Below are 13,039 nucleotides of genomic sequence, written 5' to 3'. Positions count from 1 at the left end.
TATTTAAGCCTGTTGAATATTTTTATAATGTTAGTTAAACTATTATTTCCTTAGTGAGATTGTTACAATGAAGCATTTACATTTGGAAATTAATTTTTTTTGAAGATACTGAATCACCGGCCAATTTGCCTCATTAGCTCCTGAGACGAGAGTTTCCTTGCTAGTTCGTTTTTTGCTAGTCTTTTTGCAGGAAGGAATCATACATGTGCCGGTAAATTTTACCTATTTGGTCATAGTTTCTAAAAAACAAGGCTTCGTGTTCATTTCAAGTTTTATCGAATCTTTTCTTAACATACTCGTCCATAAACAGCGTCCTTGTCATTGATTCCCACCTGCTTGTGGAAGTTTCTTTGCCAAACGAAATCCTTTTATTACGCCACTGCCATTTTTGCCATCTTGATTCAAAACACATTCAAGATATTTAAATACTATTAATTTACAATAATTAACATTAGTTTACACGCTCTAGTTTTTCCTTAAAATGTTTTACGTTTAACTAAGGCTTCTCCTTTTGCTAAAACTTCATGAATCTGGTTTGAATTTAATTGACTCTCATCCAATACTAATTTTAATTCAATGCAGTATTCTCATATTACACGAAACTTGTGAGCCTTAATTGTATTTCGTGAACTCTATCACGCCGTTGTAGCTTCTCTTTCCGTCATTTACATTGACGGCATGACACCTATGCCTTATCACACATTCACTAAAACGGTTTATGCTTTAGTAGGGAAAATTTAATATCAAACGGTGGTCATTCCGCGAAGTTTTCACGAAGGAAGTTCGTAGCAGAGTTCCGGACCACAAGAATTGGCGCCAAAAGAACTTGGTCTGGTACTTTCCCAGCCAATTCACAGCAAAAACCACAGTGCGGGCCGATCGCAACTCGTTATCCGTCGGAGCGGGTTCTAGTAAATTGACGCTGTTTATTTGCGTAAACACTTGCGCTTGACCAAAAATTATACTCCTTAGTTCTTGTCCATTTTACTCGGTCATCTTCCATGTTCACGCTCTAACACCCTAGACACCTGGCTCCCGCCCCTCCTGATGTTAGATTATACCTGTAGATTTGAACTCGTCTGTCAAATCGTAAGCATCAATTTATTTATTTGGTATTGATCAAAATTAACTTATTCATTAAAACATACGGTAAGATATTTACATAATCTTCAGTAGTTACTCAGGAAATACAGGACTTGAGCGGGTTGAATGACACTCACTTGGCTTCCCTAGAGAGTACGTGAATGTCATCGATATGAAATAAGCACGCTCGCACAAGGTCTGATGAGAGAATCGTTTACCAACTGCCGTCATATCTGCGATGAAATGCGAATATTTTCCTTATCGATGGACCAGCAATAAATTCCAAGGAGTTATAGAATCATAAAATAAGAAAAGCTTTGGTGAACATGCAGTATTCAAAGAAAAGAAGAGACAGAGAGAGAGAATGAAAACGGCATCAACACAGTCATGTGACTTTGGCATGTTTGCGTCAATTCAAAAATTTCTTACGTAAAAAAAAGAGAATTGACACCAAAATCACATTTATCAGTCCACTGAAATCTTTGCAAAAAGTTTTCGTTATTTATCACACACAGATTTCAACAGAAAAAATCTCGAACTAGGTTTATCTCGTTAGAAAGGTGAAATAATTCAAGCTATATTATGTTGCAATTATCAGTTATCATACATATACTTTTTGGTTTGCATAATGACCGCTTTGGTGCTAGAAAAGTGTTAATGTAATTTTGGCGAGCCATCCATTCGCTAAAACTCGCATTTTCTACTGTTTCATTAATCAATTCGTTCAACGACCACAAAAGTAAACTAATGAATGCTAAATATTTGCTAAAGTTGACTATGCCTGAACTATACCAATGGATGTGGGTCATTGGTGGAATTAGCATCCTTCGGTTGACGATGAATTTAACGCTCGGGTGACGGCATACGCTATCAATATTTTTTTCTTTAATAGGTTGGCGTTATTGACGTGCCATTAATTCCCGTTTCTCGATACAAAAATGCCATTCGGCACGAATTTCTCTCGCAATAACAATCCCCTCCGTTTTCCCGGCAAAAGTTACGAACGTCGCTCGGTCGTCGAAATTTCCCCCTTATCTCCTGACCGCAACCTTCCGCTCGCGAGCTATGCTTCGTCGGAATAGGAGAGAGGGAAGGGGGGAGGCAAGTCGTCCCGCGGCCGGGATAGCTAGGCTCACGGCCCATCCGCTCGGACACGCGAATCGACGTCGGCACGCGGCAGACAATGTCCTCCACGCGCCTCCTGCTTGTCCTCCTTGCCCTGATTGCCGCGGGGATTGCTGTTGTGTCAGCCGCACCTCAGGAGGTTGCCGGAGCAGGTCCCAGGAGGGGCGATTTGGGACCAAGGGGCGAGGGTCGCAGGGGGAAGGGAGGAAAGGGAGGCGGGGGCAGGAGAGGTACCCGCCGGAGGGTCCCTCCGTTGGCTGTGACTGTGGACCCCGACCCGATGCCCTGCCGACCGAGGAACACGTCTGTTCCACTCCCACCTGCGCCTCCCGGGAAACTCTACCTGCCCAACTGTGCCGTCGTGGAGCGGTGCTCGGGGTGCTGCAGCGTCGAATCCATCGAGTGCGTCCCGAAGCCAGGGGCCAAAGTGGGCAAGACGAAGTGGAAGGTAAGCGGAGACGAGGGCTTTTGAAAGTTCAACCTCATTCTTGGACATTCGAGAACCGAATGTGGGTCGCGGTAGTCCAGGGGTAGAGCGTTGGACTACTGACCAGAGGGCCTGGGTTCGATTTCCGGGCAGGCCTCTCGAGGAACCTGCAGCTCCACCCAAGCTATGTGACTTTTCGGCTGCCAGATCTTCCTGGAGAACCATAACCGGCACAGGGAAAGGAACTGTCCCCCCTACCCTGATGTGTGAGTTTCACACGCCGTCGGGCTTAGTGATATATATACGCACATTCAAAAACGAAAACCCACCAAATGGCGAACACACATTCATTAGCGTGGAAAAGGATATCAGTAAAAGGGAAAGGAGCACATTTAAAAGAATATAATATATACCTGTACATCCGTGGTTCGAGTCTTGGTAAAGGAAACATTTTTGCGCAAGTGATTTGCTTGATTTCGCCTTCCCCACCATTCCTGTGTTCGTCTTTTATGCGTTCTCCTATCCATTTTCTTTATACCTCTATGCCAACAAATAAGTCCCAAACGTCAGCAAGATAAACGCCGGAACTGTCACAAAAAATTTATTGGGAACCCTTTGGACATCCAACGCACAGTTGCGACTTAGCCCCCAGTGATTTTCATCTGTTCGGGCCCCTAAAAATCATTTTTGAGGCCGTTTCGAAAATTATGATGCCGTAGTCCATGAGGTTACTCGTTGGCTACGAAAGCAAACAAAAGACTTCTTTGCCTCCTGCTATCAAGAACTTGCAAAGAGATGTGCTAAGTCTGTGGATAAGATGTGTGTCTTAATGGACAGAGTGAATATTTAGGAAAGAGAAATAAGAACAGGAAGTCCCATCATAACTTAGAAAACAGCGTGGCTATGTGCGGCGTGGAAACATGGTCCAGAATTACAGTGGTAGGTCGGAAGCTAGTGGAATGTGGGTCTGAAAGATTGAAAATATAAAGTGACTGGAGAGGGAAACAAACCAGGAAGTGTTAGGTATTGAGTGGGATTGTAGATGATTGCTGGAAAAACTCCAAAGGAGGCAGGAAAGCATGGTTGCAGAAGGCTTTGATTAGCGATAATTTGTTGAAAACTTTAACAAAGGGGAGGAAATCAGGCAGTCGAGGATGGAGTAGGGATAGGAAAGGCATTTATAAGTATTGCTCAACATATCCTCAATGTGTACTTTATTTTTTCAAGATCTCAGCATGCGATATTGTTGACTGGTTGGAATATTTTTTTTTGTTTACTAAAAGGCTTTTACTTCCTATTGCCAAGGGGAATATTATTTAGACTTTAGAGATTACAAGCTAAATAAGTGTGAGAAAACATTCACATGCCCTTTAAAATGTGATTTGGAAGTATTAATTGAAAATTGTAAACAGATTCCCAACAGTATTATAATATTGGATTGACATTTTTATTAAAATACATTATGATATTCGATTTCATTGCCAAGTGGTAGTCAACAAGTAAAATTCTGGACATTCAATTCAAGTTCAATTTTTAAAAGTGTTCTTCATAGGCTGCGTTTTCAATCCTTATTGGTGAGTAAATTTTCCTATTTTACGCAATGGTGCGTCATACAGAAAATAGCGGAATTATGGGGAACTTACCAAATTAATTATTTTCTTCTGAAAAGGATTGATAAAATGAAATTAATAATTATTTTTAATTAGCTAAATCCTATCATTTTGCTACATTATTCGGACCATTGAAATTTCCGGTTTAGTGTACTTCCTGAAATGGTGCCGTTCATACGCAACTTTTAAAACTCAACCGGATTCTTTAATAAGATTGAACCCTGTAGAAATATTGATTGAAAACATCTTTTTAAGTCCTACATTGCATGATATTATCTTATCTATGAGGTACACAATTAATGATATTTCAGTGCAATGTCTCATGCTTAATCTTTTTTAGTTTTGATTTCGAGTGATGTAACTGTTTTCCAAGTTACATATCTCATATAGAGTTCTGTAAAAATCAAGAAATAATGAATTCCACTGGTGTACATTTCCAAAAAAATATCTAATTCTTTGGTGTATTTTTACAGACGAATGAGTATATCCTGGACCAAAATGGCAGATGGCGTTTCAGTGAGGTGGTCTCCTTTGACATGGAAAAACATACGAAATGCACATGTGGTTGCAAGGTGAGTCACGAGCGAAAAAAGGAAATTTTATGGATGTGGATCCAAATCCATGCTCTTTCAGTGTAAGGGGTTTTAGACTCAGAATATTAAACTCATCATATATATATATATATATATATATATATATATACATATATATATATATAAATATATATATGTATATATCATATATATATACATATATATATATATATATATATACATATATATATATATATATATATATATATATATATATATATATATATATATATATATATATATGTATATCTTCCACCCCCATCACCTTCTAAATTTTCCCCACCCTTCTAACGCTGTCCCTCCAAACCCGTCCCTTCGGAAATCTCTCCCCACCTTCCCCTTCCATCCATCGCTCCAGCCATCGTATTCCCTTCAGTTCTGTCCCTCTCTTCCTTGATAAAGGTGGTCACGACCACCGAAAATTCGAAAAATAGGGAGTCTCTTTTTTGTGTGTTTCTGTGTGTTTTTGTCTGTGTCCACTAGTGCTAAGTGTTATACATTATTATTCACGTTCGTGAGACTTTCAAAAAGTATTATATAAAAAAAATATATATACATATATATGGGTCGCGGTAGTTCAGGGTAGAGCGCTAGACTACAGACCGGAGGATCCCGGGTTCGATTCCCGGGCAAGTCTCTGGGCACCTGCAGCTCCACCCAAGCTGGGTGATTTTTCGGGTGCCAAATCTTCCTGGGAAACCATAACCGGCACAGGGACAGGAACTGGCCCCTCTACCCTGATTTGTGAATTTCACACGCCATCGGGCTTAGTACTGGGTGAACTCTACCATCACCAACCAAACTGACCTTCGGGTTGATTACTCTGTTTATGGTTTGTTTATATATATATATATATATATATATATATATATATATATATATATATATATATATATATATATATATATATATACTGTATGCCTCACTTGAAGAAGGCCTCTGAGAGGGCCGAAAGCTCGAACTATTTACCGTGTGAGTGTCCTTTTAAATGTTGCTATTCTATTTGTGTTCTATTGTGCCGTCCCATTACATACTACCTTGATCAAAAAGTTCCCGGAATAACCACCGTGTGGCGCTCCCATCGTTCCGATTTGAGTTCTGTTTTTTTTGTTAAATTGGTACATCTGTTGTTGATATTCCATTTTAATCTTAGTGTCATAACTTGACATTTGCAAAAGTTACGTAGCCAAGAGTACATCTATCTCTGTGTGTGTTGGCGATTTTTTACAATTGCAGAAATGGATTTAAATTTGCAACAACGAACTTGTATTAAATTTTGCGTAAAAAACGGATTTAGTGGCGCACGGACGTTGGAAATGTTGGAAAAGTGTTTCGGCAACGATTCTCTAAAAAAAAACGGTCGTTTACCAGTGGCACGAGCGGTTCAGAAGTGGTCGTGAGTCAATCGAAGATGATGAACGCAGTGGCAGACCATCGACATCGAAAGTCGGTGAAAAAATTGATAAAGTAAAAGAAATGTTGGTCAATAACCGCAAATTAACCATCAGAGAAATAGCGGAGGACTTGAACATTGCCTATGGATCCGCCCAAGACATTGTGGTTAATGATTTGGGTTTCCGTCGTGTAGCAGCAAAGTTGGTGCCAAAAGACCTCAATTTCATGCAAAAAAGAGACCGTGTTGACGTCGCAAAAGACATGATTTGCGAGGCTGAATCCGATCCCACATTCATCAAAAGGATCATTACTGGAGACGAGACGTGGGTTTATGAGTACGACACGCAATCCAGACATCAGGCAAGTGAATGGCGTTCACCAAATGAGCCGAGACCAAAAAAACCACGTCGTTTTCAGTCAAAAAAGAAGGCAATGCTGACGGTTTTCATGCATTACAACGGTGTAGTGCATCATGAATTTTTGCCAGAAGGCCAGACAGTAAACAAAGAGTATTATTTGGGCGTTATGAGACGTTTGCGTGAAGCAATTCGCCGAAAGAGACCAGAAATGTGGGCAGAAAACTCGTGGATTTTGCACCATGATAACGCACCGTCGCACAGTGCTATCATTATTCGTAATTTTTTGACGAAAAATGCAACAAATACCATCCAACAGCCACCGAATTCACCTGATTTGGCTCCCTGTGACTTCTTTCTGTTCAATCGAGTTAAAAAACCATTACGGGGAACGCGTTTTAGCAGCCGAGAGGAAGTAATGGAAAAATCGCAGGAAGCACTGATGGACATACCGAAAACCGAATATAAAAAATGTTTCGAGGATTGGATCAAGCGCTGGCATAAGTGTGTTGCAGTCGATGGGGATTACTTTGAAGGGGACAATATAGATTTAGATGAATAAACTTGTATTTTTAATTTTCTGAATAAATTCCGGGAACTTTTTGATCGAGGTAGTATACATATAATTAAATTTATACACACATACATTTATATATATATATTTTTTTTTTGCGTTGTTTGTAAATATATTGTGCTGTCTACCGATAAAAGTGGGTTTTGGATAGGCGCAGACTGTGCACTCTTAGATTTCTTTAACTTACCCAGCAAGACAAAGCTTGACCTCCCAACATAATTTACCCTTATTTAATTATGAATACATTATACTACACTTATACCCTTTCACTCTGCCCAACAAACTTTCCGTCACGCCACGAAAGGGAAAAAAGGAGATTTGGATAGTGTACTAGCTAATTTACTGGATTTCCGATTGCCCAAGTTCAAATCCCAGATGTGGCAGGAAATTTTCAGTGACACCCCGATCTTTACCTGTGGTACTACATGCATATGGAAACCACTTTAAGGGACACACGGTCCGTCGAATGAGACGTTGAAATGCATGACCCCTGGGCGCCTTCCGTTAAAGTTAGGGTAGTGCTGACGCCCAGGTTTCTCCGTACTTACTCTATTTCCTGAATATACCGATAACTATTATTATCTCTAACGGCGCAAATGAGTTTAGCCATCGGTCGCTTCCCCAATGATAACTTCCACTATCACCTACCAGTATAAAAATATAGAATTCTTGAGGCGGAAATGAATGCATCAATGATAAAGTTACCCATTAAATAGGCTCCTGTTTATGTCGAAGCATCTGTAGAAAAACTCCCATTAGCACCAGCAGTACCGGAAGATCTATTCCAAATTGTAGGCATACTCTTATAGCTTTAGGAATCGTTGCAAGAAACGATGAATATTTCGCATCTATTTTCCCATCCTTTAGCCTGTCTCCCTCTTCAACACCCCTTTTACAATGGTTTCTGTATATTTCTTTCTTTCTCCAGATTCGGGAAGAGCACTGTACATCCCTGCAGTCATACGAGTCTTCTAGCTGTCGTTGCAGTTGTAACAACCACGAAGAAAGCCTTCGTTGCGAATCCCCGCGGTATTGGGACTCTATTTCGTGCTCGTGTAAATGCCCTTCGTCGACCATGGACTGCACTACTGGCTCCTTCTTAGACCCGCACTTGTGTCAGTAAGTGCGCTTAAGTGTTCGCTCCTAATATCTGTGTAACACAGGGGTCCTCAACGGAGGGGAAACCCCCTTTTGGTGGAATTTTAATGTTCCGGGAGGTTAATTAGGAACGCTATTTAGCAGTGTGGCATCCTGTTGATTATGTTTATCATTAATGGTAATCTACCACCTTAGGGTAGGTTTTTGATGAACCCTGGGATAACATACTAAGGTCAGGCCAAACTTCTATCACTCAAAAAAATTCTAAAACATCTTGTAACATGTTACAATTGTTATTACTGGTTTTACACCGTTTGATGTAGGTTTAGAATGGACATAAACTGAGCAAAGATGTATTTCTTTGCCTCTTCTAAGAAAACATATCTTGTCCAACATGTATATCCTCAATCTTGCCTGTTCCTAGTTTGCCCAAAATTCTCCCCTCTACCACAATCTTCGACATCCCACGGCCATTCTAAATGATCAATATCCATCTATGCCACCTCTTTTTGATTTCTCCCAACAAATCCTTCTCCTTCCCTTTCACCATGCATAGTATTTTCTCGATTGTATACCTTTCTGTCCATTTAGCCTTTTACATCCCTCTCGACATCGACACTCCAAAAAGGTCCCATCTATATCTTACTTCATTGATCATATTTTTGCGCCGTACAAACTAAAGCTTCAAGGTAAAGTTATATAGTCTTTTTTTAATATCCTCACTGAACATACCTTCCATCAATTCTCTCTCGCAATTTCATTTTTATGTCCCTACTACTTTTGCCATTTTAGCCTAAACACTTGCGTGATATATTAACTTATCCATTTTCCTTAGTTTATGAACCTATATCCCAATGTTTTATTTGTATTTCCTCTTTCTTGATATCCAGGTAACATTTGTTTCCCTTACGTTGATTCTCATTTCATGCCTATCGCAATGAGTCTAATGCGCTCAGCAATTTAGCAGTACCAGCGTTACTGCCAAACTAAAGCTTGAATTACGGCTTACGCCAATTAAGTTGATTTTATTAACTGCCATATTTTCCATCCGATGCTTCTTTAACCGTTTCATCCACTTATATAAGTATTTTGACGTATTATAAAAACTGCACATATTAATAATAATTTTATAATAAATAATGGTTTTTTAGCTCTGGATTCTTCCTATTCCCTTAGCTTACCTTAATTCGCTCTTGAACGTTTATTTACCAGCATTCTCCCCTCTACTAGCGTCTTCAGATTTTCATTACCTCTAATTATTTCCAGCATCCACTTTTCGTGCCTCATTGTAATATATCCCAGCGGCCACCTCTCTATCCCTGCAATGCCTAGATGTTCATTGCTGACTCTTACTGTATCCTATATATCCGATAACCTTTTTACCTCTCCCAACAAAACCAAGCCCGACAGCCGGAATAAACACTCCTTAAATGCCGCATATTTACTTCCTTCATTCCGTTCAACATATCTATTCAATTGCTCTCCCCTTTGCTTGATGTTATAACATTTTTCCCCCCACGCCACAGTCACCAACATCTCAATTCCACTCAAAATGCTCCTACATTTGCTCCCTCCTTGCATTTCTCCCAACAACTCTCTCTCTCTCCTCCCCTTTCACCATGCCTTGTGCTTCTTCGTTTCTATTACTTTCTTCCGAACTTTTACATGCTTCTCCACAATTCAAAAGTCTCCAGTCTTTTTTATCCTTCTTCACACCCGCATTATAAAACCTCCAATATGTGTCTATTATCTTGCCTCAATGACCATATTTCCCCAAAATTTTCAATACTCTTTTCTTGACATACTAACTCAATGATTCCTTATGAAAACTTCTTTGCCTAACGCAATTCATCTTCTTATACCTGGCAATACTTTGAATAACTTGGTCTAAAACTCTACCGAATTATGCAATCTGTTACACCTGCTCTAGTTTATTATGTTAATATTTAACTTTTCCCTTTCACAAAAATGTCATAATCTTTGTTTCGTTGCATGGATTCTGATCTCCTATCTATGTCAACGACTTCTAATGCACCCATCAATGTTTATAACCCCCAATTAAATATAAAATAAAATGGGATTGTACGGGGGTTAGCGTACTGAACTCTCACCCCGAGTGCCCCCAGATTAGTGTCCATGCCAGGTTTCTCTCCACTCTTAATTCAACCCCTAAAACCTATCCATACCAAATCACTCACCAATCACTAGTTTCGCTAATTATCTCAGCCTTCGGTCGGCGCACTAAACAATTTTGTGGATACGTTCTCCGATCATTCTTAAACTTAAAAAAGAACTATGAAAAGCCATTACATCCTAGGAGCATATAAAACGTTGGTGTATTTGCGATCTCTCATCAGGTGATATATCATTCTTCGACATCAACTCATATCTACTGCTGCCACTTTACCGGAACCAATTGATAATTCCATGACATTCTTATTATTTATTTATAGATTCTACATAAAAAATCTTTGGATAACCTTTAATATCAGCGTTAATGTTTTCAATATGCATATAATATAGCGCTTAAAGCAATGCATATTAAGTGACATTTTACCCTTCAATGATTCTTAAAAATCATGATACTCTGAATTTATATTTTAGTATCGCCATAATTTCTTCCTCAAGCATACCTCAATCTCAAGCATATCTCTTTTTCATCTGGATTCCCTCTATCGCACTCAGTTTCAAGCGTCTTATTTTATTTGCCTATGACTTCTGCCATCTATTTCCTATTAAGCATTACAAGTATTCTTCTTCCCCTTCCTTTCTTACCTTCAATTTTTCCCTCTACGGCTACTATTCTCAGTCAGCAATTTCAGCGTAATTCAAATATGCCCCAAGTATTGTCTTTCTCTTTTTGATTTCTCTCAGCAAATATCCTTTCCTCTCTTCTCCTTGTCATTAACTCCTCATTCCTACGTTCATCAGCCTACTTTAACTTAAGCATATTTCCCGACTGCAATATTGAAAAAAAATCAAGTGAATTCTAACCTTTATAACCACTATATTCTAAAAAACGCATTTATCTAATCTCTTGCTTAGTTATATTGGAATACTACTTGCGGTAAAATGTCGATTTACCTTTTCAAAAGATGCTTTAACCATAGATATACAATTTCTTATTTCCTCAGTGCAGCTACCATCCTAACTCTAATAGGTTTCTAAGCTTTCCAAGCAGTGAAATAAATCATTCTTAAATATTTAATACCTCTTGAATAAGGGTTATAATTGATAGATAACTATAGCATTGACCATTGCTTACCTTCTGAAAGCTACGCGAATCAATGGTAATGGAAGTTTATAAGTTAGATATATGTAGATGAAATTACGTATAATTGGTCAAGGGTTCCCATTACTGAAAATATAATTGGGGTAAACAGTGATTTTAAGGAAAAATTTCTGTTCTGATTCTAATGATTTTCCCTTGATGATAGAAGTAAAACAATTAAACTTGTGACTTAATTTGTTGCTGTAATGCTTAAAAGTTATTTATCAAACGTACTAGAGTGATTTATCAAACGTACTAGAGTGATTTATCAAACGTACTTTTAGTTAGATTCAACCTTAAATTAAGATTTATCAGGGGGCTTTATTTCATATGAAAAAGTCTAAACGTTTTTCAAATTTATGTAAAAAAAGCTTCGTTTTTTAATGCGGAAGAATGCCGCAAAGTAAAATCTAATTAATTTATTTTTATTTTTATTGTGTGCGTTCAATATTAATCAAAGTCTAAACCTAATGAATTTCCCTAATATTTGCCTTATTGACTCAATATTATTGATTATTGATATTTTGGATAGCACTTGGTACTGAACATTTTTAATCTTCAAATGTAGAAATTTTATTTTGAAAGTACGTTTCGGGTATAAGCGACAGAACATTTTTTATATTCTTGGGAATTTATAGTTATCTGATCGTGATGTGCACAACTGAATTTCAGCCGTAATCAGCAGATATTTTTTCCAGTGTAAATTTTATGATGTGAATCCATGAGAATCAATTAAAACCTATTTATTTAGCGCATGAACTTTTAATTTTACAGGTGTACCAGCGTGGACAAGATATTTCAGATGGCGATGGGGTCGAGTGATGTGGAAACTCCGGATTTTTATAGATTGTGAAAGTGTTGCCAAAAAAATATTAAAGAAAAATGCCAAAGAATGAGAAACTGATTCAGTTGGATTGACTTAAGAAAAAAAATAATTGGGTTTCCTACAAATCCCTTAGCGTGATTTCACTTGAAACTATTGAGATCATGTGGAGAGAAGTTGGCTGGAAGACTTAGTCACGTGAAGGTGCAAGAAATGCAGTGAACGCAAAGGGATCTTGACGTCATGCCACTGTGGCATCTGTTTGTTTTGCGATTCATCAAACGCGGTCACCGCTCTTCATTTTTTTTCGAAATCCTCTGGAAAGTGAAACAAGAAACTCTCATGCTAATGCTTAGACCGCAGAGTTTCACGAGAGAACGGGAAGAGATAAAGTCTGAAAAATAAATTAATAAAATACGGATCACACCCTTCCCGGAAAGAGTCCTTTATTGTGTCACCGACTTACTAGGAGGAAGTGCTCTTCTGTAGGTGAGACTTTGTACATTCCTCAGAGGGAATATTCGACGAACTCAAAATATGGAAAATAGTGACATCGTGTACAGAGTCAGTATTTTTGTGGTCCCCATTGTCATTACAAGATGAAAATAACGAACAAATAGAGAGTTATTATCTTGAAAGCATATCCTATCATGTTTTCAGAGAATGCGGTGTATGGCGACTTTA

At 38.5% G+C, this 13,039-nt stretch overlaps 1 protein-coding gene across 1 annotated transcript; it reads left to right on the top strand.

Annotated features, from left to right (window-relative positions):
* The first annotated feature begins 2,462 nt into the window (after positions 1-2,462).
* On the top strand, positions 2,463-12,430 carry LOC139685959 (vascular endothelial growth factor A-A-like). Its single transcript, XM_071583094.1, has 4 exons — positions 2,463-2,656; positions 4,719-4,817; positions 8,092-8,282; positions 12,307-12,430. Exons 1-4 carry the CDS (start codon positions 2,489-2,491, stop codon positions 12,383-12,385), a joined length of 537 nt encoding a protein of 178 aa, XP_071439195.1. The 5' UTR covers positions 2,463-2,488; the 3' UTR covers positions 12,386-12,430.
* The last annotated feature ends 609 nt before the right edge of the window (positions 12,431-13,039 follow it).

This window comes from Hetaerina americana, unplaced genomic scaffold (assembly GCF_022747635.1).
Source record: "Hetaerina americana unplaced genomic scaffold, ioHetAmer1.1.p SCAF_122, whole genome shotgun sequence".
Lineage (NCBI taxonomy): Eukaryota > Metazoa > Arthropoda > Insecta > Odonata > Calopterygidae > Hetaerina > Hetaerina americana.
The sequence above is the reverse complement of the archived record's forward strand: the minus strand, read 5'-3'. Positions and strand labels throughout refer to the sequence as shown.

Coding starts and splice junctions, on each gene's coding strand:
- LOC139685959 (XM_071583094.1), top strand. CDS start 2,489: ATGCCCTGCCGACCGAGGAACACGTCTGTTCCACTCCCACCTGCGCCT. Junction 2,657..4,718: donor TGGGCAAGACGAAGTGGAAG/GTAAGCGGAGAC, acceptor GTATTTTTACAG/ACGAATGAGTATATCCTGGA. Junction 8,283..12,306: donor TTAGACCCGCACTTGTGTCA/GTAAGTGCGCTT, acceptor TTAATTTTACAG/GTGTACCAGCGTGGACAAGA.